This window comes from Sphaerodactylus townsendi, linkage group LG04 (genome assembly GCF_021028975.2).
Source record: "Sphaerodactylus townsendi isolate TG3544 linkage group LG04, MPM_Stown_v2.3, whole genome shotgun sequence".
NCBI lineage: Eukaryota > Metazoa > Chordata > Lepidosauria > Squamata > Sphaerodactylidae > Sphaerodactylus > Sphaerodactylus townsendi.
This window is the reverse complement of record NC_059428.1, coordinates 97,823,941-97,851,831: the sequence shown is the minus strand read 5'-3', so window position 1 is coordinate 97,851,831 and position 27,891 is coordinate 97,823,941. Positions and strand designations below refer to the sequence as shown.

General features: G+C 42.2%; 1 protein-coding gene across 1 annotated transcript; it reads right to left on the bottom strand.

Annotated features, from left to right (window-relative positions):
• Positions 1-6,224: 6,224 nt before the first annotated feature.
• IL18R1 (interleukin 18 receptor 1) lies at positions 6,225-27,037 on the bottom strand. Its single transcript, XM_048494104.1, has 10 exons — positions 26,980-27,037; positions 25,666-25,894; positions 23,488-23,668; positions 21,158-21,302; positions 20,532-20,597; positions 17,790-17,940; positions 17,040-17,173; positions 13,369-13,530; positions 10,035-10,193; positions 6,225-6,616 (listed from the first exon to the last, which is right to left on the bottom strand). The coding sequence occupies exons 1-10, from the start codon at positions 27,035-27,037 to the stop codon at positions 6,225-6,227; spliced, it is 1,677 nt and encodes a 558-aa protein (XP_048350061.1).
• Positions 27,038-27,891: the final 854 nt, after the last annotated feature.

Genomic DNA, 27,891 nt, shown 5'->3' with positions numbered 1-27,891 from the left:
GCACAAAGATAAGGATAACTGGAGGAAACTGTCTGTGGACAGACTCTGGTCCCTTCTGCACAGCAAATGTATAACAGGTTGCAGTCATGATAAAGGAACCCATTTTCCTGTTCACATGCATCCTGTGCAGGCAGCAATCAGAGGCCGCGGAAACAATCCAGGTTGCTGTTGCATCTTCGCACGGAGATGCTTCTCTTTTTTAAAAATTGTCCTGCTAAACAGGTAAGCTGAAATGAACCTCCACAGCAATACTGATGTCCCACAATATGACAGGCTGCACCTGTGTAACTATGCAGCTGCAAGCCACAAAAAATTTAAAAACGAAAAGGGGCCACCCTGAAATGGCCAGCCAATGGTGGGCAGCTTCTCCCCCACCATGGAAAATGGGAGGGAAGGGAGGGAAATAAAGACCCTCCTGCCTGCCCATTTGCTCGGGGGCGGCTTCAACCCAGGCAAAAGGATTGCTTGTTTTTCAAAAAACCTGGGTTGGGAAAAATAAAGCCGGGCAGACTTGTTTGGGGGGGCAGGACCTGTGCAAAGCCCCCCCCCCCAAAAAAAATGGGTTATTTAGCACCCAACACCTGTGTTTCTTTGCCTGTGTGGAAGGGGCCTCAGATTATAGGTTCTCTCTGCAACACAAGTTAGTATGGTGAAATCTGTTGCTTTTTTACTTTGTGTGCCATTTGAAACTGAGGTCTAGTATTGTTAATACAAGGGCTACCATGTTCTTCCACTGCCCTTGCCCTTTTAAAAGACCTGTGTCCCAGCTGACATTAGAGCAAGATTTTGCCAACTAGTGGTGTTTTTTGTCTTTTCAATGGGATACTTCCACTTTTATTTGTTTCTTCTTCCCAGCATTCCAGAATGCAAGGTGATACCAACTAGCCACACTCTGTACTCATTTAAGTCAGTTATGTTCCCTAAAGACATGCAATGCCATGTACAGATAAAGAACCTTCAACATCACAGCCTAAAAACATATTGTGTTTCTGCCCCACCCCCCTTAAGAGTGGTGTAGGACCTGAAAGCTTGCACATTGTTTGTGTCATTTTGGCTGGTCTCAATAACAGGTATTATGAAGATTTTGTTTTTTTAATTTTGCTTGAGTCCAACTTCACTACTCATAACAGAGGCCTGAACTTCTCCCTCATACATAGAGAGGAAGAAAGACCAGCGTCCAAGCCTTTCAAAAGGTTTCAGGAAGAAAGATTGTTTCATAAGCATCAAACTTCAGATACGCAAGAAAGGAGGAGCAAGCATCCCTCACCCAATAAAGCACGTTTCATACTGGGCTCTGATTCTTTATGATCCCATTTCTTCTGTTCCACTACGGCTCTTTACTGGGGCACAAAAACTGAGTCTGAGGCTCATTCCGCACATGCAGAATAATGCACTTTCAAACTGCTTTCAGTGCTATTTGAAGCTGTGCAAAATGGCAAAATCCACTTGCAAACAGTTGTGAAAGTGGTTTGAAAACGCATTATTTTGCGTGTGCGGAAGGGGCCTGATATATTTCTTCTTCCTCTGAGAAAGTCAAACGACTCGAGTAGAGAAAATCTGTTCCAAACCACCTACCTCCCATACTCATACAGAGCCTCTGCTTTAGGGCTCGAGGGGTGGACGCGCCCAGAAAAACAGGAGAGCTAGCTATCTCCCCTGCCTATCTGTCCCTCCGTCGACTTGTCCGTGCAAATGGACAGGGGAGGAAGACGTTTCCTGGATGGCCGGCAAGCCTGGTCAAAAGGCGGACTCCTAAACTGTGACTGATCGGGTTTCCAAGCTGGATCCGGAGCAGACAATGCAGGCAGCCTGCGGTTTAAAGAAACCTGACTTAGCTGCTCCTCTCCTATCCGAGCCCCGCTAGACTAGAGAGTTGAGTGCCGAGGGCTGAAGATACCGGCGGAGAAACGCTGCGGTCGATGATCTGGCGTAAGAACGATAGCTGGGAAGCGTGAGGGACCTTCCCAGGGCAGTTCACAGGTCGCCGAAAAACGGGACTGTTCCAAGAAATTAGGCACAGTTGGAGATCACAGAGTTTCCCCCCGTGTGGTGCAAATTGTCACGGTCATAGGCAACATCCGTCCTGAAACGTCTCTCGCCTGGTACTCTGAGGAGGAGGTTTGAGTGAAATGACAGTGACGCTTGTGGTGAAATGACTAATCGTCCCAAAACCGGACTCAAATGTACGGCGCTGAGAGGAAATTCCTCACTTTGCACTCTCTGTCCCTGATGCTTTTCTGTATGTTGGATTGCTTGGTGCTGCTCTGGCAATATTGGCTTCCACTGGCATAGCAGCAATTCTGCCAGCAGGAAAGGGGGGTAGTTTTTCAGCAATCCCCTTTCCCCACTGCTATTTGTTGGGGTTTTGCAAGTGTCTGTCACAACTCAGTTATAAAAAGGTTAACTGTTGGCATGTAAATAAGTTGCTGAAGTAGCTGTTTATGACCTGATCTACTGATTAGCTATTGGTCAGTCAGATAGCCGCTGCTTACATGTTGGTGACCATGTACATCTGAAGTTATAAAGTTAACTGTTTCTTTGTTTGAGCAGACACAACACACCACCAGCAGGAGACAGCAGATAGGTACCAAGATGTAATCAAACATACCGTAATGTAGATGTGTTACAGGAAAGAAAGGATTTCTTATCTCCATTTATAGTTAGTAAACTCATATATAAAAAGCAACTGAGAATCTGTCTCTTCTGCTCTACTATATATTAGCAGAGTAGCATATATATATTAGCATATATATCCAACTCTATTCCCACTTCACCCTTTACATTGTTTCTTGGGGTCCTTCAGCCCACTAGGGATACCTGGAAGCTGTAAAGGAAGGAGGCAAATGTTCAGTATATATTCCTTTCCAGTGCCAGGATCCAAACTTTCATTCCCTGCTCTCCACTTCCTTCTGCTAGTGATGAGAAATTACAGGGGCAATGTTTACCTTGGTGGACAGATTTGGAAGACAGCACTCTGGAAATATATTTACTTTATAAGTACACAGAGTTCAAGTGGAGGCACACCTACAAAACAGCAAAACCATCCCATTAGTATCAGATCCCGAGCTATATCCTGAACAACTCAAAGCTACATTAGTCTGCTTCTCTTCCTAGCTCTCTTCTTGTTACAATGAACACATCTATAGTGCATGAACAGTGGACACTTGATTGTTCTTTATAAGCTTCTTTAGTTATTAGCCTTTAAAATAAATTGTAGTTCTTTTCTTACAGGCTTTTGCCTCACCCAACTGTACCACTTTATCTCATAGTAAGATGGCTCCAAATACTCTGTTTCATGTACAAGGTAGTTTATGTCTCATTTCAGGAATCAAATATGGACCTTTTTTGCTTTGAAAACTTCAAGGGGCACCTGCATTTAAGCCCCCATGAAAACAATTCTGTTTGTGGTCCACCATGATGAAATGTTTAAAAATATTTATGAGATGCTGCTGTAATACTACCCAACCAGCTGGATCAGTGGTGGGATTTTCAGAGGTCAACAGTGTATTGCATAATACTTCATTAACCAACTGGAGGCTTCTCTCATATAAGCAATGAGGTCTGGTGTTCTACTTTGTGTAACAAATACCCATCTGACTTGGGTCAATGACACTGCTTGTAACCAGAGGCTCGCTTCTAACCACAGCATTAGCTGGTAACACTTTTGTGAGATGTTCTTGAAATACCTTTGGTGCCACAAGGTGCCCAGATACGGAGCCTGCACAATAAAAGTCCTGAGGCAACCTTCAGCAAATGGCAGCAGAGAGAATCCCTTCAGCTGCACACAAAATGTCAAGCGCAAGCTGAGGTGAAACTGACCAGACAGCAAAACTGTCAGGAGGGAAACATAAGACACATCCTAAGCTCTGAAGTGCACACAGCCAGGCAGGAGACATCTTGCAGGTGGCTTAGGGGGGAAAGGTGCACTTTTAAGTGTTTTTTAAGATGACTTAAGCAAAAATAAGGCTTTCTAAGGACATCTTGGGAAAAAAGCTGTGCAGAGTGCCTTTCCAGGACACCTTTTTTTGCACCCTCAGGATGTCTTATTTCAGCTATGTGGAATGGACCTTTAGCAGGTATGTTGAAAGATCAGCAAAGATACCGACAAGAAACAAGGTAAAACTGATTTGCTGCTAGAAATGGCAACATAGGTATTCTGCAAGAAGTCTCTCTTATAAAAGTCCAGCAATACAAGACACAATATATTATTGTGCTTTGACAAATTATGGCTGGTCCAGCCCTTTACTGGATAGCAAGGCAAAACAGACATTTTGCAAGTACATATAATAATGACCATTCAGCAATATTTTAATGGTTTAATACAGGAAACAGATCACATAACTAGACATGGAAAATACAGAGAAGATTTATGAAAAAAATTGTATTCTAAATATGATACAGGCATATGCATACCTATATGCATAGTATACAAAACATACATAAATATGAACAAAAATTTAAATAGAATTCAATTGATGATTAAAAAATAAGACCTAACCAAATACACAGGATTACAAACATCACTAGGAAATTCCACATTGTGAAATTATTTCTTTTACAAAAATTATACCTTTCCCCTCTGTCTTCAGAAGGGTCAGCAAGGTAGCTTACACATTTAAAACATGCATAATAAAATCACATCTTAAAAACCATAAAATCCACTATTAAAACAATTAAAACCAGAACTGAAACACATATACAAAACATAAAATCAACAACTGAAACATTGGCCAGGAAGGAAAGAAGGATCACTGTGAGGGAACACCAAATTAAAGTTGGTGCTTTCACTTTAAAGGAGATGGCAACAGAAGGTGACTAATGAGTTTCCCTCATGGGAGAGTTCAAGAGTTTTGGTGCCATGACTAAGAAGGCCCTCTCCCAGACTGTCACCCACCTAATCTCAGAAGGTAGGAGCACCCAAAGCAGGGCCTCAGAAGATTATTGCAGGGGTTGGATTATATGTTCATAGGTGGCCCTTCAGGTGTGTTGGGTCCAAATCATATAGGACTTTAAAGGTCAGAATCAGTACCTTGCATTGAGCTCAGAAGCAAACTAGGAACCACTGTAGAAGTAGCAAGACTGAATTACATGGTCTCTAGGATCAATTAAGTGAACATTGTGGCTGTAGCATTTTGCAGCAATTGAAGTTTCTGAACTTTCTTCAAGCGCAGCTCTACACAGAGAGCACTGTAATAATCTAATCTATACATACCCTGACCTGGATGGCTCAGGCTTGCTCAGTCTCTTAGAGGGTAAGCAGGGATGGCTTGCCCAGATCGTAGAAGGTAAGCAGGGTTGACCCTAGTTAGTACTGGGATGGGTGACCAAACAGCAGTTCAGGGTTGCTATGCAGGGTCAGGAAGTGGCAGGGCCAGGAAGTGGCAAACCACCTCTGTATGTCTCTTGCCTTGAAAGCCCTATGAAGTCACCATATCAGTTGCAGCTTTCTTTCACTTTGAACTACCACTCTAGACATAACTGGAGTATGCACTATGGTGGCCAGATATGTAGGAAAGGCTGAAGAAGGCTAGTAAAAACTGGTAAAAGGCACTCCTGGCTACAGCTGCCACCTTCTTATTCAGCAGTTGGCCTGAAACTAAGACCACTCTCAGACAACGGGCCGAGTTCAGAGGCACTTCAGCAGACTTGTGACAGGCTGCCGGCCCAGCACCAGCCTCTGCTGGCCTCCCTGCCTCTATCGGGGTGGGGAGTGGAGGGGCCAGCATCAGGTAAAATAATTTTTCCAGTTATCAATTATATATAATAAGTTACATTAAAACCTCTTTGAAATGCAACATGTATATCAACAAAACACATTTAAAAAACATACTCAAACACAAGTTACTGGTTTGCTGGTTTCTCTTTAGCATACAGGAAACTCTGTTTTTTCAATCACAGATGTCCTTTAAACTAAACACAGCACCAACTGAAATTTCTTGAGTCACAGAATTCTCCTTCACAACAATTTTTATGAAATTCATCCATAACAGCAAAATAATTATTTATATTTAGACCTGTGGTGAATCTTCGGAATACAAACACTAATAGCCATGCTATGGTGATACCCTATGTTTTCTGTTTATTGTAGACAGAGATCCCAAATACATCTGCAATACAAGTCAAAAAACCAGAAAAGTATTCCTTCCAGATCTACCCAGAATCTCAAGAGAGGTTATGAAAAACAACTAGTCATACCTCTGTAAAACCCAGAAATGAAGCCCCGATCAGGAAACCCAGTTTGGATGAGGTACAAATTGAACCAATTTTGTTCTAGGATGCATTCTATGAAAATAAGGTAATGTACTCATCGAGGAAGATTTTGCAGGCATCGCATAGCGGAGTTTCTTCCAAAATCTGGAGTTTAATGGGATAGACTTATTTTCTTTCCATTTTACCCTCTGGCTGGATGAAAGAAGCTCCAAAGAATCAGGCAAGAACTTAAAATCACTTACAGGCATGTATTCTATCAATATTACTTTGATCTTTCTTTCAACTAAGGCCTTATGCAATCCAGTTTCAAGCTCAAACATGACTTTGTCAGAGATGTAATTCTTGCTCAGTATAACAATTAATCTTCGACTTTTGTCAATAAATGATTGGACATCATCAACAATAGCTGCAAAGGGAGGATGTATTAGTTAAAATGCTGAAATTGTTGGGAGAAAAAAAACATTTTAAACATAAGCTATTTGAAAGGACTCCAAATCTCCTAAAAGAGCCATTGAAATCAGTAAGTCTGAACTTACTGAATAATATAATATACTATTAATAATAATACTTGTAAGATTCAAATAATTTAACAATCGGTTCTGGTGGTAGGATTCGAATAATTTAACAACTGGTTGTTTACAAGCACCATTTTAACAACCGGTTCTGCCAAAGTGGTGTGAACCTGCTGAATCCCACCTCTGCTTGTAAACCTTCAGCAACTATTGGTTCTGGTGGATTTTCCAGGCTGTGTGGCCGTGGTCTGGTGGATTTTGTTCCTAAAGTTTTGCCTGCATCTGTGGCTGGCATCTTCAGAGGTGTATCACAGAGAAAAGTCTGTTTCACACTGTGTCTAAGTGAGAAGGGAAAGTTTAGTGTGGTATATTGTCCATGTCCCAGGGTGGGGAACCAATCATTAAGTGTTTGGGTTTCAGCAACTATGTTTATCTGTAACCATTTCTAACATGAAAAAGATACTAGATTCTGTACACAGACACAGCCATCGAATAAAACTAGTAACAGTAGTAGACACCTAGGAAGAATACTGAGATCTATAGACATTGTTTCTGAAACCATGGAGACTGCCACTTGTCATAATCCAAGATGGATGCCAGATTATACTTGTAGATTGATTCTTTTCATGGGCAAACAGGAAAGTTACATCATGTTTTGTTCCTTCTTATATCTGTTAAACAACTGATGAAATTAAATTGCAGGAAATTTCATAATTTTTTGAGCTAGATGTAATGCAGGCAGGAAAGCCTGTTTGCATGCAGCATAGTTACATGCAAATGTTATAAAATAAAGTTTGTTCTCCCACTTTCTGAATATATGTGCAATCCCCTATGACAGGTGACATATGACACAGGTAGAAGCAATAACCCTATATTGCAGTACAGTGAACACCTGTTGTGGCATACCATCAACCCTGCACTACAGACAGCCCTCTAAACTTGGCTAGTTTTGGGATGGGGGGGTGCACTTGTGCTGAAGTACACCAAAAAGGGGCAAAGATCACAAGAAGCTGAGTTAGGCTATCAGAAAAAAATCAGAAAGGTTTAGCTGCTCACAGTACTTTTTATTAGGGCCATCTCAAAATGTCACAAAAATCAGCAAGCTTTCTATTCCCCCTAAACGCTTTATCAGACCAGAAGTTCAGTCCTCTCCCCCACCCAAAATAAAAGGATAAGGGAAGAGGTAAAATATTTTTCAAGACACAAGCGATGGCCCATGAACCAGAGTCCTTTTTGTAGCAGAGGGGCTGGGGAGTGAGAAAATGGGATGGTTTCCTCTTTCAGCTCCCTAGCAGCAGCTAGGAGCTGCAGTGATTGATGCTGGCAGTAGCACAGGTACCCAGTGGGTCCTGGGACTGACTGGGAAGGACAGAGTTTTCACTTTTATATATTTTGCAAACAGCCATCAATTGACTCCTGCTCTGCCACCAGAATGTAAATAAATCTGGGCTCAGGCTCCACTTGTTCCTCTGGCAGCGTAAAACTGACCAGAAGGGGGATGGGGGCCATTGTGTGACTCCAGCCTGCCCCAGGGGGACTCCCTTCTTACTCCAGACTACTAGGGAGTAACCGGGCAAAATGACTTGCATCCATATGGGACCTCTGGACTTGCCATCTCACATAGATCCCCCAGCAGTCAGAATGTGGGCGATAGCTGGTGCCATTGGCTGACAGGGGAGTCACCTGATACTTGGATCCATGTCCTATGCTACCACAGAGCTCCCATGATTGCATTCAACAAAAGTTGGTGCCTGTTTTTTCCCCATTCAAGAAGGCATGGTCTAGTTATTCTCTCCTTAACCCTCACCCCTTCCTTTGCCCCAAGGACTGCAAAGCCTTTTCAGGCGTTACATTTTGCGAGTTCCTATTTCATACAGCAGGAGAGCATACTGTACTGTTCCTTTTGGTCTAAGCAACTGCCATTTTGTCATGACATTGACCAATTTGGTTCTTTGGGGGTGGGAATAATTCAGGAGTAACCCCCTCTGATAAGTAAAGTTCCATTGGCTTAAAAGGACATTAAAATGTAAGCAGCCATTGACTACCTGTAAAGGCAATGGCAAACATATAGAATAATATCCATATACGCCCAAACACTTGGCCAAAGCCAGGTTTCATTGTGGAAAAAAGTGTTACCAGGCATCTAAGATATTCAGAGATAAAAGGGCTTGTGGACAGGAAGGAAGGCAGGAAGTCAGTTAACCAAAATTTCACACTTTTTCTGTGACATTATCAGAAGTAAATTACCTCTTCCCCTAAAGCAGTGTGAACCCTTCATAAAATGTAGGTCAACAACATGCACGGCTCACATATTACTGATTTGGGACAGATCAGCAGCAATGGTACTATTTCTGTCTCATTCTAAAGTAGATGCCTTTCCTCCATTTTGTCTAAAAAGGCAGCAAACATGTATATCATCCTCTTCCCTTTTCAATTAGGATGGTGATGGACTGGATGGTGTTCTACTGTTACTAGTAGGAAAATGCCTTCAGAATCATAAAATAGAAAGAAGCCATTTCCCTTCTCCAAAATGTTAGCAATTTTTGGCAGGGCCTGCAGCATGTTGAGCAAAAAAGATATGAACTGTTGATGTAAAGTAAGCCTTACTGGCATTATTGCTATTCCTTGTATGATGATACAGCTTAAAGTTTAGCGACATCCCCTTATGTTTAGCAGTGTTGGATGCCTGAACACAGGGCTGGCCCACCCAAGACTGAGGCAATTACCAGGATGGATGTGTGAAGGTGGGTGCAGCAGCTCTGGGCTGTTCAGCTGGGACCAGCAGAGAGTAGGGCCCCAGACAGGCTGCCTACTTGCCTTCCTCATGAACCAGCACACATTCACCCTTGTGCAGACAGGCACACAGCAGTTGCAGACTGCATGGCACCTGGATGGTAGGGACTTTCCCCCACTCTAGGCAGTGGAGGCCTGACCTCAGTGAGGGCAGGCTGTGGGTGGCTTCCCTGAAGTGGGACTAGGAAGCTAAAGGAAAGTGGAAAGAAGGGGGTGGAATGACGTACACTGATGATGATGCCTAACTACCTGCACACAGTGTTCTGCTGCTGTGGGAAATAACCCATGAGCAGCAACTCAAGGAGATCATTTCTTTTATTCAGCAAGCATCTAAAAAAATCTCCTGAAGTAATTCTGCTTTTACCATGGTACAAGGACTGCTTCCTTGGTAGATAAATCTGGCCACAAAGCATCTCTGATTATGATATAAACCATTTTGTTTTAAGCTCTGGGAGCTGAGAGGTCTTGCCCCTTGTTGCAAAAACAGTTATAGAATGCTAAGGATTTCCCTCAATCTACCTCCTCCAGGAGAAACATCTCTTTCAAAGATACACAATTTATATCCAAAATGCTCTTCTAATATTTGTGGCAATATATCCAGAGCAAACTCTCTCTCTTCACCACATAGTGGTATACAGTCTTTCAGGTAAGACACGAAAGCATCATAGGTTTTTCCATCTGAAACAAAAACAAAACAATTTATTTACCCAAAGTCATATATATATTTTAAAGCCCTTTCACCTCCTTCTGAAGACAAGTTTTGCTTCCATGGTCACTCAGCACATTAGATGGTATAGGACAGTGGTTCCCAACCTTCCTAATGCTGTGACCCTTTAATACAGTTCCTCATGTTGTGGTGACCCCCAACCCTAACATTTATCCATTTTACAGATGGAGAACACTGAAGCAGAGAGTCTTAGGCGATACCTGTGAAAGGGTCATTCGACCCCCAAAGGGGTCCCGACACACCGGTTGAAAACCTCTGGTACAGGAGGAGATTCAATAGGCCAAACCCTTCAGGAAGAGAACATTGGCACTGATCCTACTTAAGGTTGGAGTTCGAAGGAAGCTACATAGGAGGGAAGGAGAGTTCAAACTTTCCTTACAGGAAAGGTAGCACTGTCTTCCCCCTCTTCAACCAAGATTGGGGGGGAGTGTCTTCATTAATGTTAACTGCTTGGATCAGCTCTGCTGTCCCATCCCTACCCCACACTACTAAAACATTTCTGAATTTTCCTAGTTATTGTGCTAACAGGCACAATTTTCAGGAAAATATTTCAATAATAATATTTTTTCAGAGATATATATCTATATCTATATCTATAGATATCTATAGATATCTATAGATATATAGATATATAGATATATATAGATATATAGATATATATAGATATATATATTTATATATATAATTATATATATAAATACACACACACATCCAGAGAAATTTCCTGCAACTTTCAATAGTTCAACATTTAATAGACTAGCTATCATCTATTACAGCTGTTATGAACACAGGTTTCTCTTGTTTAGATTTAGGCTTCATATGAGCCAGTTTGTATCACTTTGTGCAAAGTGCCTTATTCCACATATATCTACTAGTGCTGCACAAGAAGTCAGAGAAATATACATCGGTACCACATGTCCTCTTGGCTGAACTATGGCCTTTTCCGCACAGGCCATCTAACATGGGATTGCAACGGGATATAACCTGTGGGGGCAGGAACTTTATACAGTTCCCGCCGGTGCATCAGATCAGCCCCGGTTTATTTGTCCCAACCCGGGGTAAATGAAAATCGCACTATCGGTGATTCTTTTCAGAAAGGCCAGGTTGGAGGCAGCGCTGAGCAAACAGCCCTGCATGGGAGGCACCTTTTTTCTCAGTCGCGCCCAGAGATGGGATCCAGCAGGTTCTCACCAGTTCCCAAGAGTGGGTTACTAATTATTTGTGTGTGCCGAGAGGGGGTTACTTTTCCATCTCCACGCCCTCGCCTCCCTGAGAGGCATTCTGCCTTTGAACATGAAGGTTCCATATAGTAATTGCGACTAATAATGTAACTCCCTGAACTGGGTTAATCCCTTTCAGGTACTGCAATTCATTGATTCTCAGCCTTTTGTACCTTTTATCTCACCAGTCTCTATCAAAGAACCTGTGTGTTTCACCATTGCTGTGTTCAGATTTGTAAGTTGGGGCATTTTCTATAACATGATGATGATTTAGAAATGACCTGGTACAAAAAAATTTGGGGGGGGTCGTGGTGGGGTGGCTGCCCATGGGGGGGGCATCCACCTCAGATTTTGCCCAGGGCTCCGATTTGCCTAGGTACGCCTCTGCCCCCTTTGCTGAGGGGGGGCTGGCGAGGGAACCTGTTACTAAAAATTTTGGATCCCACCACTGGTCGCGCCTTTTTTCTTCTGTCCTCCCTGCCTCTCTCCTGTGTGGCCATTCAGGAGAGCATGGATGTCCAGGGCTGGAAAGGCAAATACGTTAACAGCAGATGTGCCTCTGTGCGAAGGCACATCGCCCAGCCGCGTTGGCTCCAGGGCTGCCCTCCCGGAGCCATGCAAAGAACCCAGGGCTGCATTGGGCTCAAGTACCGCGGCTGCACCACAGTTTAATTGGCCTGGGGGGGAAAGAGCCTATGAGCATCCTGGCAAGGATTTATAGTGCTAAAGTGGGTTTTGATTGCTACAGAAAATCGTTGGTTTCAACTTAGGTCAATTCCGCACAGCATAATTATACCGGGTTACGTTAGGCATTTAAAAACCTGGGTCTATTTTATCCTGGTTTCTTCCTTTGCATGGATGCCTGATTCCATGAAGGAATCTAGTTAAGACCAGGAGGAAATACTCTGCTTTCTTTTGCATGAGCCCGGCTTTTTTTGTTTTTACAACACAGATGAAGCACGCATGCTTGAACATCCCTGATGTGCTGCATTCTGATTGGCTCTTCCCCCCCTCCCACTCCAAAAGGCAATGCTTCTGATTGGCGGATCCACAGCAACCACAGGGAAACCAAGCAGGACAACCCCTCCCCCCAATTTTCCGTAGCTTTGGAAAGGAGCCAGTGAGCTATTTGGCAAGCACATTGTGCTATACAAAGTAAAAACCTTTAATCAATACTGGGCAGAGCATTATGTCCCATCCACATTTAAAGGTGTGCAAGAAACCACAGCCCAAGACACTCATGCACACACACATCAATATACCAAATAGGATTTGGCTGGTCTTTGGGGCTGTCACGGGGTGAGAGCATCCTGCCAGGCAGGTGCTTCCCCCCTCCCCCCCCCCAGAACCCCATTGGGAACAAGAGCCCAGAGCTGCAGGGCCGGGCTCTCCAGGCTGTGGCTCAGCTAGCTAGCAGAGCTTGGCGAGCGCAAGCGGAAACAGCGCAAGCACTCATGCTTTCCCACACGAGCTCACTTTCCTGGCTCCTGGAGGAGCTGTCAAAGGGCAGAAAACTTGCTTGGAAAACTTTTCAGAAAGGGCGGGCTGCAATTCAGAAGAATTGAAACTGACATGCTGTATAAAGTGGAGAGATCAGGCGGCAGGGTAGGGAAAATACATCAGTTTTGCTCCTGTGGCGTTTGCACGGGAGTAGATTCAATGCGGGATTTCGGGAAAAGATTGTGATTTTAGCGGTTTTTGAAAAACCCAGGATGGGAGAAATATTGCAGGACAAACCTGCTTTAGAGTCGGAAACCGTGCAAAATTCTTGGCCAAACAGGGATATTTCCCTTGCCAAAGCTGGGATATTTGGACTGTGCGGAATTGACCTTATTTTCTGTTTAGGATAGCACTGTAAAAGGTGCGATCTTGTGTATTACCAAAGCAAATACCAACCATATTTTACCTTCTAGAGTTTCATCTTTAGCTGCTAAATCCCTGTACAGTAAAACAAGGTCAACTTTGAATACAATACACAGAACCATCATGACAAAGGCAACAAGGGAACACAGTATTGCTGCAATCATTCCAGTAGTAAAAGTACGTGGCGAGAGATCTGAAGGTTTACCTGAAAAACAACCAAAGGGGACACGATATCTTGAAATAGGCAGGATCCTACCAAGAGTGATCTTTTAAATAAAAATGTTCATTAATACTATAATATTCTACTGCTAAATATACAGTATACGTCTAGAAACTATTTTAATTATTATGTATATGTCTGAAGCCGCATAGAATAAGAGCTAAAAAATTTAAGCCAATAAAAAAATAATATCCTTTGGCCATAATAGTGTATGTGTTTCCTGGGTTCATGAAGTCAGCCCTACCTGCTGCTTTCTTCTTTGCTTCTGGAATTGATGGCCATTTTTCTCCTCAGTGCTGCTCTTGCACACGTCCCTTCTAGACTATCACCCATCCCTAAATACTATCTCTTGCATTTTTTGTATATATATATTCATTGCTTAAAATAGATTTCTTTTTATTATTTTTTCTTTAACAAAGCCCGTTTCAATTATAACTACTACCTGCTCATTTAAGAATTCTCACCTGAGACAATCCTAGTATACATAGTTATCTACCTCACCCCCACCCCCCTGGTTACACCCCTCTCATTCTGTCTCCAGCTAATTTCCCCAAATTCCATAGAAACTGCCTGCCCAGGGTAACACCATAACTAGTCCACTAACCAAAATGTGTACTTCTTAACCTTTCATTGGCTACATTTTCAACCAACATCTCTGTCTTGTCCAAATGGATGATATAAATGAAACTGTGTCCTACAGTCCAGCTGATGATTTTGTTTCCTCTCCAAATTAGCTTGCTATTACAATTTCACTCACGGGAAGTGCTTTTTCTTTTTTATCATGCAAAGGGTCACCTTAGGACATGTGAATCCTCGCTAGGGTTATCTCTATGAGGAAATGTTGGTTGCACATATTGTTTAGGTTATGTTATTTTATTGTTTAAGGTCACAAAATAGGCAAGATGTGAGGAGTGGTCTTTTTTTAGAGAAGCTCACAATAACTCGTTTCTAAAACAGAAGTTTCAGTTAACAGACACGTCCTATTGCAAGAACTTAATTAAAAAAGCAGAATTACTCCAGAGTACTCCTTATGGACATAAACATAACATCTGAAGGCTAGACTACTATAACAGGATTTATTGTGACAGGTTTTAGTTGTCTTTACGTTAATTAATTAATTAAAATTAATTTTAATTTTCTGGGTTTTATATTATAACTCATCCTGAGACCTTCCAGTATAGGGCAGGATAAAAATAGCAAGAAAGAAAGCTCAGAAACTCTAGCTGGCATGGAACACTGCAGACCAGCTACTATCAGGTGCTAAATGGAATATATATATATATATATCACCCCCGCTCTGCAGACACTCCATTAGTAACTGATCAGTTACCAGGCTCAACTCAAGGTGTAGTGGTTAAGAGAGGCAGATTCTGATGTGGTGAACCAGTATTGTTTCCCTACTCCTACACATGAAGTCTACTGGATGATCTCAGGTTAGTCACAATTCACTCAGAACACTCTAAGCCCCACTTACCTCACAAGGAGTCTGCTATAGGTAGGGGAAGCCGCTTTGTAAGCTGCTCTGAGATTCCTTAAAGGTCAAGAAACCTGGGTTATAAAAACCAACTCTTCTTCTTCTGACCTACAAAGTTCCTACTGTCATTAGGCCCATGTGCTTGCAGGATTGCCTTTCCTGCTATGTTCCATTATACCAGGGTTACTCATCAAAGCCGGCTGAAGGTGCCTACACACAGGTAAATTCTCTGTGGTGCTCACCCACTATGGAACTGCCTGCTGCTGGAGACTGTTAGTAAGACCCCCCACACCAATATTATTGTACAAAAGATGCAAACAGAATTGCTTAAAAGGGCATTCTTGTAGAGGTGTGGAATAAAGAATCAGCTTGGGAGAAGACTCCATTAGGGAAATATTTTTCCCTAGTTCTTCAGTTTTGGCCCACTGCATTATGCTATTTTATTAGGAAGTTTTGCTGCTGGACACTAATTTTACCATATTTTATATTCTGCTAACTAATGGACTACATACCTTTGTTTTACTTGGAATATTTCCTGTTAGCTTCAAATGTTGTTAGCATGCAACAGTAGCATAGCGCCAAGGGGACAGGGGGTACCAGGTGGGGGCTTGGCATGGGCATGGGGGGCGTGAAGGGGGGCATGGCAGGGGCGCAGGGCGCACACGTGCTCCAGTCACAGTTCCCCCTCACTCCGCCCCTGGCATGCATATGTTATCATATTTTGTAACTGACTTACTGAACAAATATGAATGGTGGTACAGGAAAAGCAATAGTTCAATATTTTCCTATCCATCAATTCACTGTAATAGTCCTTCCCTTTCTCCACTGTCCCAGACAAGATTGGGACTAGACATAAACTTGTGTATGTAAAATGTGGTCAAGTTGCAGGATTTCAAAGTGAGAGACTAACAATGTTGGTTTGCCACTGCCTTCCTCTGCATAACCAACCTCGTATCTATGGCCGTTTCCACACGGCCACGCTCGGGGGGTGCGTCGGCATATATGACGCTGACGCACCCCTCTGGGACCGTTTGCACGAACAGTCCCGGTAGGGGCGGGGAAGATGACACAGCCTGCGTGGAGTCTGTGCCGTCACCCGAACGCCTTCCCTTCCCTCCGACATTCCGGTGCATCGCCCAGGCCAAGGGACATGCCCCCCTGCCCTGCGCGACTGCTCTGGAGTCACAGGGCAGGGGGCATGTCCCCTGGACTGGGCGACGCGCAGGAAGGTTGGAGGAATGGTAAGGCATTCAGGAAAGGGGGGAATGGCACCTTCCAGCTGCTGCCGTTCGCACGGCAGTGGTTGGAAGCCACAGTTTCGGTTCAGAAACAGCGTCTTCGCGCCGCTTGGGGGTTGCGAGGCCACTGCTGCTGCAATGCGGCAGCAGCAGCCATGCGAACCCCTCCCCAAGGACGCTGTTTTTAGTGTCCCTGGGACGCTGTATTCCACCCGTGCGGAAACAGTCTGAGTGTTACCCAGAACTGACTCTGCTTAGCTCCTGAGATCTGATGAGATCAGGCTAGCCTGGGCCATAAGCCTACCTGAATTAAAAAAATAGGTAAAATACATTTGAAAAGAAGCAGTTGAAGTAATAACCAGCAGGTAGCCAAAAATAGCCTTAGACACAACTACAAGCATTCAGCACAACAGCACTTTTGCTTGAATACTTCATTGTATGAAAGTGTGGCTAGTTCTACAAATGAAACCCATTAGTAATTCAGTGTTACAGAAGAGATCCATATCCTGCCTATTCTGGGCTATGTTACTATTCAATGTGTTTTTGACAGAAAGGGAAAGTGTACGTTCATAAATTCTCAAAGTCAACAAATGATTAAAAGCAGTGCCACACAAGCCATTTGTTTAATACAGCTTTCAGTCATGATAGGAGCAGTTTACAGTTGCCATAGAAAAAAACCCCCATATGAATAGCAGCTATTTTCTTTGAACGAAAATTGCACAAATCTTCACCTCTTGCTTTCACTGTTAGTTTCTCAGATGTTAGATAAAATCATACAGTACCTTTCTTCAGCATAAATGTTTTTGTTTCAGCATTTGAAGCTGATAAAGTGCAGTTGTATACAGTGTTGACATCTTTTTCTTGAAAATGTTTAATCCACAATTGATTCAAGACAAAGAATTTGCCTTCTTCGTAACTGCCAAAAAAGGTGGGGGGAGGGGAGAGTTATAAGGGACCTGGTTGAACTGGTTAGTCCTTCATTTCTTTTATTTAGGGGAAGGAAGGCAACAACACTAGCCACAGTTTCACATCGGTCTATCTTGTATCTATTGCCAAAAACACAGTTGCTGCAGTGATTACAGAACAAAGCTATTATATTACACTAAACCAAACAAAAAAAAAACTTAGCCAAGTCAATACCGGTGACAATCAGACTTCAGCTCAGATCTATACTACCTAAATATGTCTACTATCAGCTTAACTGTCAAGTTTTCCAATTAAAAAATCTCTGGGAATCATAGATTAGTGAGGGTGGTGAGAAATTTCTTCTTAAAAAACCCTCTATCCCAGAGCGTCTGGCACAAAAAATACTACTCAACCAGTTTGAATCCATAGTACAGAAGTATCCTATGGTTATTTTTAATCCCAGCTGATTGGATGAAACTTCAAAATTAATATAAGCCACCTTGAATCAACAGGAAAAGCTGGATGTAAATGTTTTAACAAATGAATAATAAAATGGAAATGGTAACATCCCAAAATGCTGAGGACACTATAGATATATGTGGTATTTTTCTATGAAGGTTACTTACTACTCATAGTTTTCCATTTCACATGGAGACCCACTCTCTGTGGCATCCTCACACTTATTTAACCATTCATTGTTGTGTAGCCAATAAAGTGAAATTTTTGAATTGTTAGAGTAACCTAACAAAGCTGTGCAGTTGATCATCTTCTCTTTACCTAAGCAGAACATATTTTAAAATCAGAATTGGTGTATTAACAGTAGCATTCACCCCCACATTTTTATAAGACGACATTTACCACCATCTAGGACCCAACTGCTGTCTAAATCCAGAACTCCTTTTTTCATTGTCCTTTAGACCGATGACCAACGATCTAGCCTACAGCCCACAAAGATCATGCTGGTAGATGGCCACCGCATGAAAAATGCAATCATAGTAATGACATTAAACAGAATCAGGAGACTGAGAGACTGAAAGCCCATCTCACTCTCTGAAGCATTGCGTACTACCTTATTTAAAAGGCTAGATCCAAATTAACTAGTACCTTAGAGACCAGCAAGATTTTCAGGGTATAAGCGTCCCTTTGTGGTATCTGATGAAGGGAGCTTTGACTCTTGAAAACTTACAACCTGAAAATCTTGTTGGTCTCTAAGGTACTACTGGATTCAAATCTAGCTGTTTTACTACACACCAAATGGCTACCCCCTAGAATTATCCTAGTAAAACCATTTCCAGTTGAATCATAGGCGGTTTCTGCACGGGCTGAAAGCAACGGCTTCAGCCCGGTAAAACACCGTTTTGGCAGGGACCCTTTGCACATGCGCCGCTGCAAATCCATGCAGCAGCGCTCTGTGCCTGCCAAAATAGTGTTTTCGAAACTCGCTTGGGGAGCTTAGGGAGCGAGTTTTCCTGCAGACGCCGGCTTCCATCCGCTGCCATGCGAACGGCAGCGGGTGGAAGCCGGTGTTTCCCCCTCTCCTCCCTGGCCCCAAACGCCTCCTTACCTTCTGCTGGCAGCCGTCGCTCTGTCATCACTCTGATGAGGGAAGGGGACACACACCCTGGCCTCCGGTGCTTCAGCCGTCACTCTGGCCGTGGGGGTGTGTCCCCTTCCCTACTCAGAGCGACGACAGAGCAATGGCTTCCAGCAGAATGTAAGGAGGCATTTGGGGCCGGGGAGGGGAATATGCAGCTGTGCGGAGCTTGCTCCAACAGCTGCGCATCCCATGGGCCCGTTTGTGCGAATGGCCCCAGAGCCTGGATCGGCATGATTAATGCCAATGCAGGCTCTCTCCCTTGGCTGTGCAGAAACAGCCTAATGGAGTTGAAAAGATTGGAATTCTACTTCAGCCGCCCTTATGGATCTGTTCAAAAAGATTGCTTTATATTAAGTGAGGACTGTAATTGATGAACACTGCCATTAAACTGTAAGAAAAGCAGATTCTAGCTGACCAAAACTCTTTTCTACAGACTGCAGGCCAAGTCACCTAAGCTCAAGGATATGACATCTAAACAACCAACAAGTACTCTGCCAAGGAAAAAAGTGTTGTGGTCTAGCCTCCGTGGCCCCTTACGCACATGCAGAGTAATGCACTTTCAGCCCACTTTCACAATTGTTTGCAAGTGGATTTTGATATTCCACACAGTAAAATCAAGCTTCAAACAGCTGTGAATGTGGATTGAAAGTGCATTATTCTGCATGTGTGGAAAGGGTATATGAGAGAGAGATGAAGTGAGCCAAAATAGCTTCAGTAGTCCCCTTGCAGCTGTTTCTCTCTTGTGGTCTTTACAGTTTGCAGTAGGTAGAATGTCTTAGCTGCCTCCAAAACTTTAAAATGTCTTATAGAAGTCAGTGAACTTGCAACCACAAGATAAAGGGGGATGGCTTTACAGATAAGGTAGGAAATTGATACTGTGCTCCTAAGTGGAGTTACAGTCTTCTAAATCTATTGAAGTCAACTGTAACATATACAAAAATCCTAAAAGCATTCAGGGTGATAAAATAAGGAAAAAGGTATTGCCTATAAAGTCATTTGTTTTAGCTCAACCTGTTACCCTTCTTGGGGCAGCTCTCTGCCCTTTTTGCAGCAGGTGATACTTCAGCAAAGTTGTTGTTTTTCCTCAGCTCCTTTGAATGGCACTGTTATTTCCTTATTTCAGCTCTTGGCCTCTATTTCCTCATTTGTATAGCTTTGACAAACAGTAAGAACACCCAAGTTTCAGTTCTATCCATTGAGAGATGGATTGGTGGAGCATGACTTTCTTGCCTCCCCCCTCCTAACCCAAATACTGCTCAAGGGGGACAGGGGCATGAACAGCATGAAGAAAGAAAAAGTGTGAAGGGGAAATCCAAGATTTGCCATGGAATGGGAGGCTCAAAGAAAAATCACCCTTCCATCTATTCATGGAAGTCCTCTGTGGGATTCAAAGCTACAGATTTGGAATGCCTCCCTCCCAGAAGGCATGAAGATCAGAAAACCCCTACAAGTTCTCAGTTAATTAGAACGTACCCTTGTATTATATTTTGTAAGTTCTGTATTCCCATTACAAAACAGAATACTACTGCTGACTTTGCTTAGTATGCCTAGGGGACTATTGCTGGACTAACTTAAGACTGTAGCCCTCATCCCTGCATCCAGCTGGGTTCTAAGAACTCACCAAGATGTCTATCCAATCTATACACATTTGTTAATAAATGAAAAGCCTGCTGTTTCAAATAAATTGCATGCAGTCCCCCAACTCATACACATATAAATACCCAAGCTTCACAAAGATTCATCATATTGTTAGAAATAGTGAAAACAGTACCGATTTCTATTTCGACTTCTTCATAGTCAGGTCCTACTATCGTTGGCTTTGTATACTCAGCAGCTTCTGAAGGGCAAAAATGAGTGGCTTAATTTTCTCCTAGTTATTCTCTGTTGCGAACAACAAATGTTAACATATTTGACTCAGAAGAATGACCTAGTGAGCCCCTTGGCATTAGAATGCATGCCTTGGCCTTAGACATTCCACCCTAATGCACATTGTTATAGCTACCTTGGCAGCTTCTGTCAGCCCTTTTGCTTTGGAAAGTTTCTAAACAAAATATAACCATGTAATCAATATTGTCCCAAATGGATAAATAGCAACATTCTTGGCACTTTCAAAGGATCCTGCAGGTACATATGGGTGGAAAAATTACATCAGAATTGGTTAACCGAGCGACTGCTCCAGGGAAGAGACCAGAAGAATGATCCATAAAGATCATCAGAAGTAATGGCAAGGAGCAAGTCATTGGGTTTTCTTGTAATCTGTTTGTTTGTTTTGTGTAATACATCTGTGTGGTTTTGATATCGACTATATTCAGTATAACACTGCGAAACATAATATATTTTTAAAAATTAGCAGCTTTGCCAAACAAAATTATCACGTCAGTTTGTTTCCAGTCTTACCTTCTATCACTTGTACTTTTATTGTGCTTGTGGCATTGTATATCTTTCCTGCATGAAGATAGGACACCACACATGTATAGTTCCCAGAATCCTCAGACGTTAGTTGTTGGATATACAATGTCTCCTCTTTTTCGAAACGGCAGTTCTGGTCACATTAGGATATTTTAGAAAAATGATTACTGAATGTAAACTTAGAAATGAAAAAGCACCCAAACATTGTTCAGATTCATGTGACACTCCTTCCCTGTCCAAATTGCAAACAACCCTTTGTTACTTTGATCTGAATAGTGTGTGTATGTTGACAATAAATATTGGACAACCTTCTGTTTACTGCCCTACCTTGCCAGTCTTAGGTTTGCCACTTCCCTCTAGGGAAATTCCTGGAGATTTGGGGGTGGAGCCTGGGAAAGGGGGGGGTTGGGGAAAGGGGGCACCTCAGTGGGGTATAATGCCTTAAAGTCCACCCTCCAAAGCAGACATTTTCTCCATGGGAACTGAATTCATTTTCTGTGAATCAGCCGTAATTCTGAGAGGTCTTCAGGCCCCACCTTGAACCTGGCATCCGCAGCCATCCCAAGCAGATTTCTAAGTCAGTTATGTGATATAGATATGTATATATTTAAGAGAGCTCTCAAGAGCATTTGTTGTTTTCCCCTAAAGGCCTCTATTGGAGGGGCATCATTTATATCTGGTTCTGTGGCTGAGTTGGTTGAAGACTTCCAGTGTGTATGTTCTTCATCTGGAGGCAATGAATGAAGAGACTGGTACTGAAGCTACCAAGGTCTCCTGTGTGCTGGCTGAAGGATAATATGATAAACTATGTACTACACCTCAGAGGATACTACATATTTCAGTCAATGGGCACAGAAGAAAGTAAATTTGGTTGGGATTGCACTGTTAATCACCTTATATGTCTCAAACTAGTAGACAGGTTTAGGCTGGCACAGCTCTGCAGTGTGAAGGCTTTTCCAGGTGACTTAGTGCAAAAATCATGAGGATCCATGAGGATCCGTGTTTTCCAAGCAAGTTTTTGAGCCACTGGAGTACCTCGGAGCTTGGGATGTGTGATCGTTGCATTCAGACATGTTGCCAGGGGTATGAGCTGTGATGTGCTGGTGATTTTAGGGTGACCAAGTGCAAAAATAAGGAGGATCCATGAGGATCCATGTGTTTTAACCACATTTTGTGCGACTGTGGTGGTACAGAGCATGGGATGCAGGATTATTGTGTTCAGACATGTGTTTAGGGGTATGAACTGTGATGTGCAGGTGATTTTTGGGTGACCAAATGGAAAAATCATGATGATTCACAAGGATCCATGTTTTTCAAGCAGCTTGTTGTGCCACTGTGGTACCACGAAGTGTGGAATGTGTGATTGTTGTGTTCAGACATGTGGCTAATGGCTGGAGTTGTGATGTGCTGGTGATTTTGGGATGACTTAGTGCAAAAATCATGAGGATCCGTGTTTTTCAAGAAGGTTTTTGCATCACTGCAGTGCCACAGAGCATGGGATTCATGATTGTTTTGGTGCTGCCTGTAGACTAAGACATATTCTATAGTTTCATGGTGGTTTCATTTCATTCCAATGCAAAAATCATATGAATTCATGAGGATCTGTTTAAAATAATCTGAATCTCGCTTTTACCCGGATTTGTGAGTTGGGGAATGTTCTATAATGTGATGATGACTATGAGATGACCTGGTGCAAAAAAAAAATTTGTTTGGTTGTGGTGGGGAAGGGGGTGGAAAACTCAAAATTTTGCCCCGGGCTCCATTTTCCCTAGCTATGCCTAGTGGTGGGATTCAGCAGGTTCGCACCACTTCAGCAGAACCGGTTGTTAAAATGGTGATTATAAACAATCAGTTGTTAAATTATTTGAATTCCCACCACTGGAACCGGTTGTAAAATTATTTGAATCCTACCACTGGCTATGCCTCTGCATAAGTGCCACTTTTGCTGGTGGGCTGGGCAAATGCACTGGCACATCCCCACCACAGTTCCAACAGGCAAGTCTGCCCACCCCCCACCCCCCCACCCCACCCCGAGGACTGGGCTGTTTTTTTAGAATAATGATGACTAGAATGTTGACCTGGTTTTAAAGCAAGCCAATTAAAAATCATTTCCAAATCTTGTGTTATTTTGCACCTCTGGTGGGAAAACCAATAAATCAGCAAAATATTCTGTCCACTGAAATAAGGAGAGACAGCTGAGAATTTCCTGGTGCATTTTTCAAGACTTTGACTCTACTGCTGAAAATTGCAATTGATGTTTTAAACGTGTGCCAGATTTCTTCATATTCCCAATTGTTCAAAATTGTCTTATGTAGTACCTTATACCACGTTTTCTTGACAATCTTTCCATCATAATGCTCAGCCCTGCATGAAAACCGAAAACTTCTTCCAGCTATTTTAGGCAAACCAGATTCCACATGCTCTGCAGTAAAACAACTTCCTTTATCTTTGGGGAGCACATTTAAGTCCCAGGAATGGTTGACACTGTATGTTCCATTACTGAAGAGAAGGAAAATATATTAAGGGGATTTAAAGAACCATTTAAGCTACGTACTTATCCCATAAAGTCAACAAATCCTATACAATCAGCTGAAGTACAGTGCCTCCAACAGATTAATTGGATTTACATTGATTCATGTGGGAAATGGTGCCTTGGTTTTCATCTATTTCAGTTTTTGTCGATTCCTTTCAGATAAATTATCGTTGAAAACCGAAGTACCACTGAAATATTAGAGAAACAAACATCATACAACATCAAAGCACCATGTTATAGCATAACAAAAAGACATTACTTTTCAATTATGCTATCAATTTGATTCTGCAATCAAAGATAGCGTATTCTTTCCAGTTAGCTATTCAGCATAATTTTGCCCCAATTAATAGACTAAAAATAATCTTCAGATATATCTATGCTACCAAGTCCTTCAAGTAATACCACCAAATCTTAGAATCTAGAACCAACAAGTAACACCTCAGTGCACAGATTATTCCTATAACTATGGACCAAAATTTGAATTTGAGAACAACTGCAAAATATATGCATAAAGCAAGCTCTAATTGCCTCACATCTCTAACAATAATATGAGTTAATGTATTGCTAATAAATGGCTTACATTAATTATGCTTTGGAATTACAAACTTCCCCATATTTAGCATTTGATAAGATCTAATTTTGTGCTAGTGTTATATATTTCTAAAATAATTTTAAAAGAATGTAAGGAATTATTATATACTTGAGATAACCCATGAGTACCATCAGTATTGCACTTTAGCATCTGTGAAGGTAGGGGATCACAAGGGGAAAAATCCCCTGCTTCCTAATAGCAGAAGGCACAAGGTCACAAACACCTACACAAAAGAGGCCTTTGACCCAGTTTTGATAGCCACAGAAACAAAGATCCATGTATCTCATAAAAGATGGGGAAACAACTCAAGCCTCAAACTGTAAGCCCTTCAAAATATTACTCATTTGCTTAAAGCTAGATGCTCAAAATAATAGTAAAATAAATAAAATAAAATATGTAGGCAAAGACAATAAGTAAGACCATTTCCTGGAAGACCGACTGCCCAGGGGGGGGGGGGGGGGGGGCCTAAGACAAGAAGCTGCAGCTTTCTTGCTGAGGGCATTCATCTCCCATTTGTAAATTCAGGTTTGGCTGTAAGGAATTCTTGAAACAATGGGGACTATAAAGAGTATTTTCAGAAGTCAGTTGCTAATGGAATGGAATAAATGTTCCAGCCTTCCACAAGAGAGCAGCAGAAGACTGTTGCTTAAAAGGGAAGCTGCAGTGAGAATTGTGTCACACCAGAAATGCTTGGGCATCAATTCAGTGAGCAGCTGCAACTGGGATCTTGGGGTGTCAGAGAATTCAGTCTTCTTGGAAGCCTGTGACTGTTGGAAACAGTATGCTGGACTAGACATGTGCTAGAATCCTAAGAAGATAATTTCTCAATAGAAGAACAGTTTGGCTTTATACCATCCCTTTCTCTCTTGTAAGAAGGCCTAAAGGGGCACAAAAACTCCTTTTCCTTCCTCTCCCCACAGGCACCTTGTGAGGTAGGTGGAGATGAGACAATTCTGAACAAACTGTGACTAGTCCAAAGTCACTCAGCAGCAATGTAGCAGTACAGAAGTAAATCTCGTTCACCAGATAAGACTCAGGTTCAAGTATGCGTTGGGCTGTTGTCCATGTTCCAAAAATTATCTAAAACTATCTAAAACTATCTAAAAGATAGTACAATCCTAAACAGTTACATGCTTTTAAGCCTATTAATTTGAATGAATTTGGAGGGGTGTAATTTTGCTTAGGATTGCATTGGCACTATCAGTTTCAAGGCAGGATACTGGAAATGAAAGCAAAGTTAAGCTTATTAAATCTCACCGATGTATATTAAAAAGTAAAGATTAACATTGTCTGCAAGACAAAATCAAATAAATACAATGATTATGCTTTTTTTCTAAAGGAAAGTAACAACAATCCCTGCATCATACCTACCTGAGACTGCAAATGTACTTCCCAGTGTCATCTAGTATAGCAGGCCAAAATTGCAAAGAAGTTCCGTTCAAAACTAGTCTCTCTCCTTGTTGAATTAATGTCCGTTTTCCTTCTTTTTCTCTATACCAGGTTAAATCATATCCTTTAGCTTGCTTTCCAAGAGGACAACAATCTGAGAAATATTCTTCTTCAAGTATGTTAATGGAAGAGCGGATTGAACAACTTTCACCTTCACAAAAATTAAGGATAGACAGGAATGAATCTAATTATGGCATTTCCAGGTCACGGCGAACAAATGCCTTTTATTCTTAGAGTTAGGCTAGTACGAGCCCTAGTAATAGATAAAATTTATCCTCATCCACTCAGAATGGAAGAGCAGTAGATGCCAGGCTTTGTGCCTGTGGGCTGGTAATTTTTGCTCCTAATATTTTGCCCCCATCTATGGCTGGCGTCTTCAGAGGTAATGCACGGTGAGATGTGTTCCTCTCTGCAGCACAGACACAGAAACACATCTCAATGTGACATCCCTCTGAAGATGCCAGCTATAGATGCGGGCAAAGCATTTAAGAGCAAAAACTACCAGATCACAGACACAACCTGGATAACCCATAGCAGCCAGTTGATTCTGGCCATGAAAGCCTTGGACAATGCAGCAGTAGATGCGTTTCTACTTTCCTCTCATTTATTGTTAAAGAGGGGAATGAGCAGTCACGGAAAGAGAAGCAACCATTCTCTAGGGAACTGCATTTTTAAACACACAATATTAAACACTATTTTATTGTCATGCCCCAAAGAATTCACACAAAAGGGCATTACTTGTTGAAAATGGGAAGTGGGTGGCATTGCTGGTGTTCTGTACTTCAGAGGTGTGCCAGGAAAAAAACTAGCCATGTAATTTTAGGAAGGGTTTAGTGCTTCTTTAAGAAGTTTTTTTTAACCTTGTAATGACACAAAATATTTCAAGACAGTTGGCAGAAGTTGCATTGGCATTCTAGTGATGGCACAGACATAAGCCAATAACTGCCCATGATGTTCACAAAACTACAAGAATGGTGTTCGAATTATTGCATTAGTTAGTAGCAGGATAGGGCATTCTTGCACAGTTATTTCAGCGCTGCGAAAATGCAGTTTCTCCATAAAATAAGCAATTCATTTCGGACCGGAATCTAAGTGCCCCACAATAACTAAGCAACAACTTTTCAAAAATCGCCTTGACAATTTCATGAAAGTGTAGAAGTTAAACTGAGGGCACTTTTGACCCTGTTATACACAGTTTGAAAAAAAGAGAGAGAATGCAGGGTAAATCAATCTTACCTGAGCTGAAAATCCCAAGGCACAGCAGTAGCAAAATGGGCAGACTTCCAAAATACATTTTCAGATAAATTTAGTTTCCAATCTGAAAAAAAAATATTTACTCATTTAAAATATTTATAAGCCTGCCTTTCCCTCAAGCATCTCAGGATCCAGAGCAATATAAAAAACACATTTCATAAAGCAAACATTAAAACAATAGACATAAAACAATAAAACCAATCTAAAAACACCAAATGCCGCCCTACTTGTCAGTACTGACCCTTTGCCAGGCTCAGATTGAACCTAAAGCTCTGTGGAGCAGCTCTATCTTGCAACCTTGCTGGAAAGTCAGGCGGGTAGGACCACTTCTAGGAGACTGTCCTGAAAGCTTAGGGAAGCTGCTGAAAGTCTCAGGCTCAGATGGTTACCAAACATTTAAAAATCTGGTTACCAAACGTTTAAAAATCCAAGCAGCCGCCCTGCGTTAGTGGAACAATGCTAGGAAGAAGAAGTCAGAAGCTTCCTTAAGGTGCAGTACTCTGGTACAATTGTGCCCGTTACCTCAAAACAAAGGGCAATAAACAAGGCGAGCATTTTGTGCTGTATTGAGGTGTCAATTTTTTTTTTGCTGTCCAGTGACAGCTGACTTGTGGCAACCATATGGGGTTTTCTAGGCAAAAGACACACAGAGGTGTTTGTCATTGCCTGCTTTTACATAGGTACCTGGGTATTCCTTGTACTGTAGTCTCTTATCCAAATACTGATCAGTGTTGAGTCTGCTTAGTTTCCAAGATCTAAGAAGATCAGCCTATCCAAGGCCGTTTCCCCACTTACCTTTTGTTGCATGCGGCAAGTAGCGCAGGGTCCAGCCGCACTCCCCACTACAGCAGTGGTGACAACACAGTTGCTCCAATTCTGCCGCTCTCCTACCTC

Excerpts from the sequence above, each read along its gene's own strand:
- IL18R1 (XM_048494104.1), bottom strand. The coding sequence starts at position 27,037 with ATGTATTTTGGAAGTCTGCCCATTTTGCTACTGCTGTGCCTTGGGATT. Across the intron at positions 23,669-25,665 it reads AAGTACATTTGCAGTCTCAG|TAATGGAACATACAGTGTCA; the intron begins GTAGGTATGATG and ends CCTTCTCTTCAG. Across the intron at positions 21,303-23,487 it reads TCAAGAAAACGTGGTATAAG|AACTGCCGTTTCGAAAAAGA; the intron begins GTACTACATAAG and ends TAATGTGACCAG.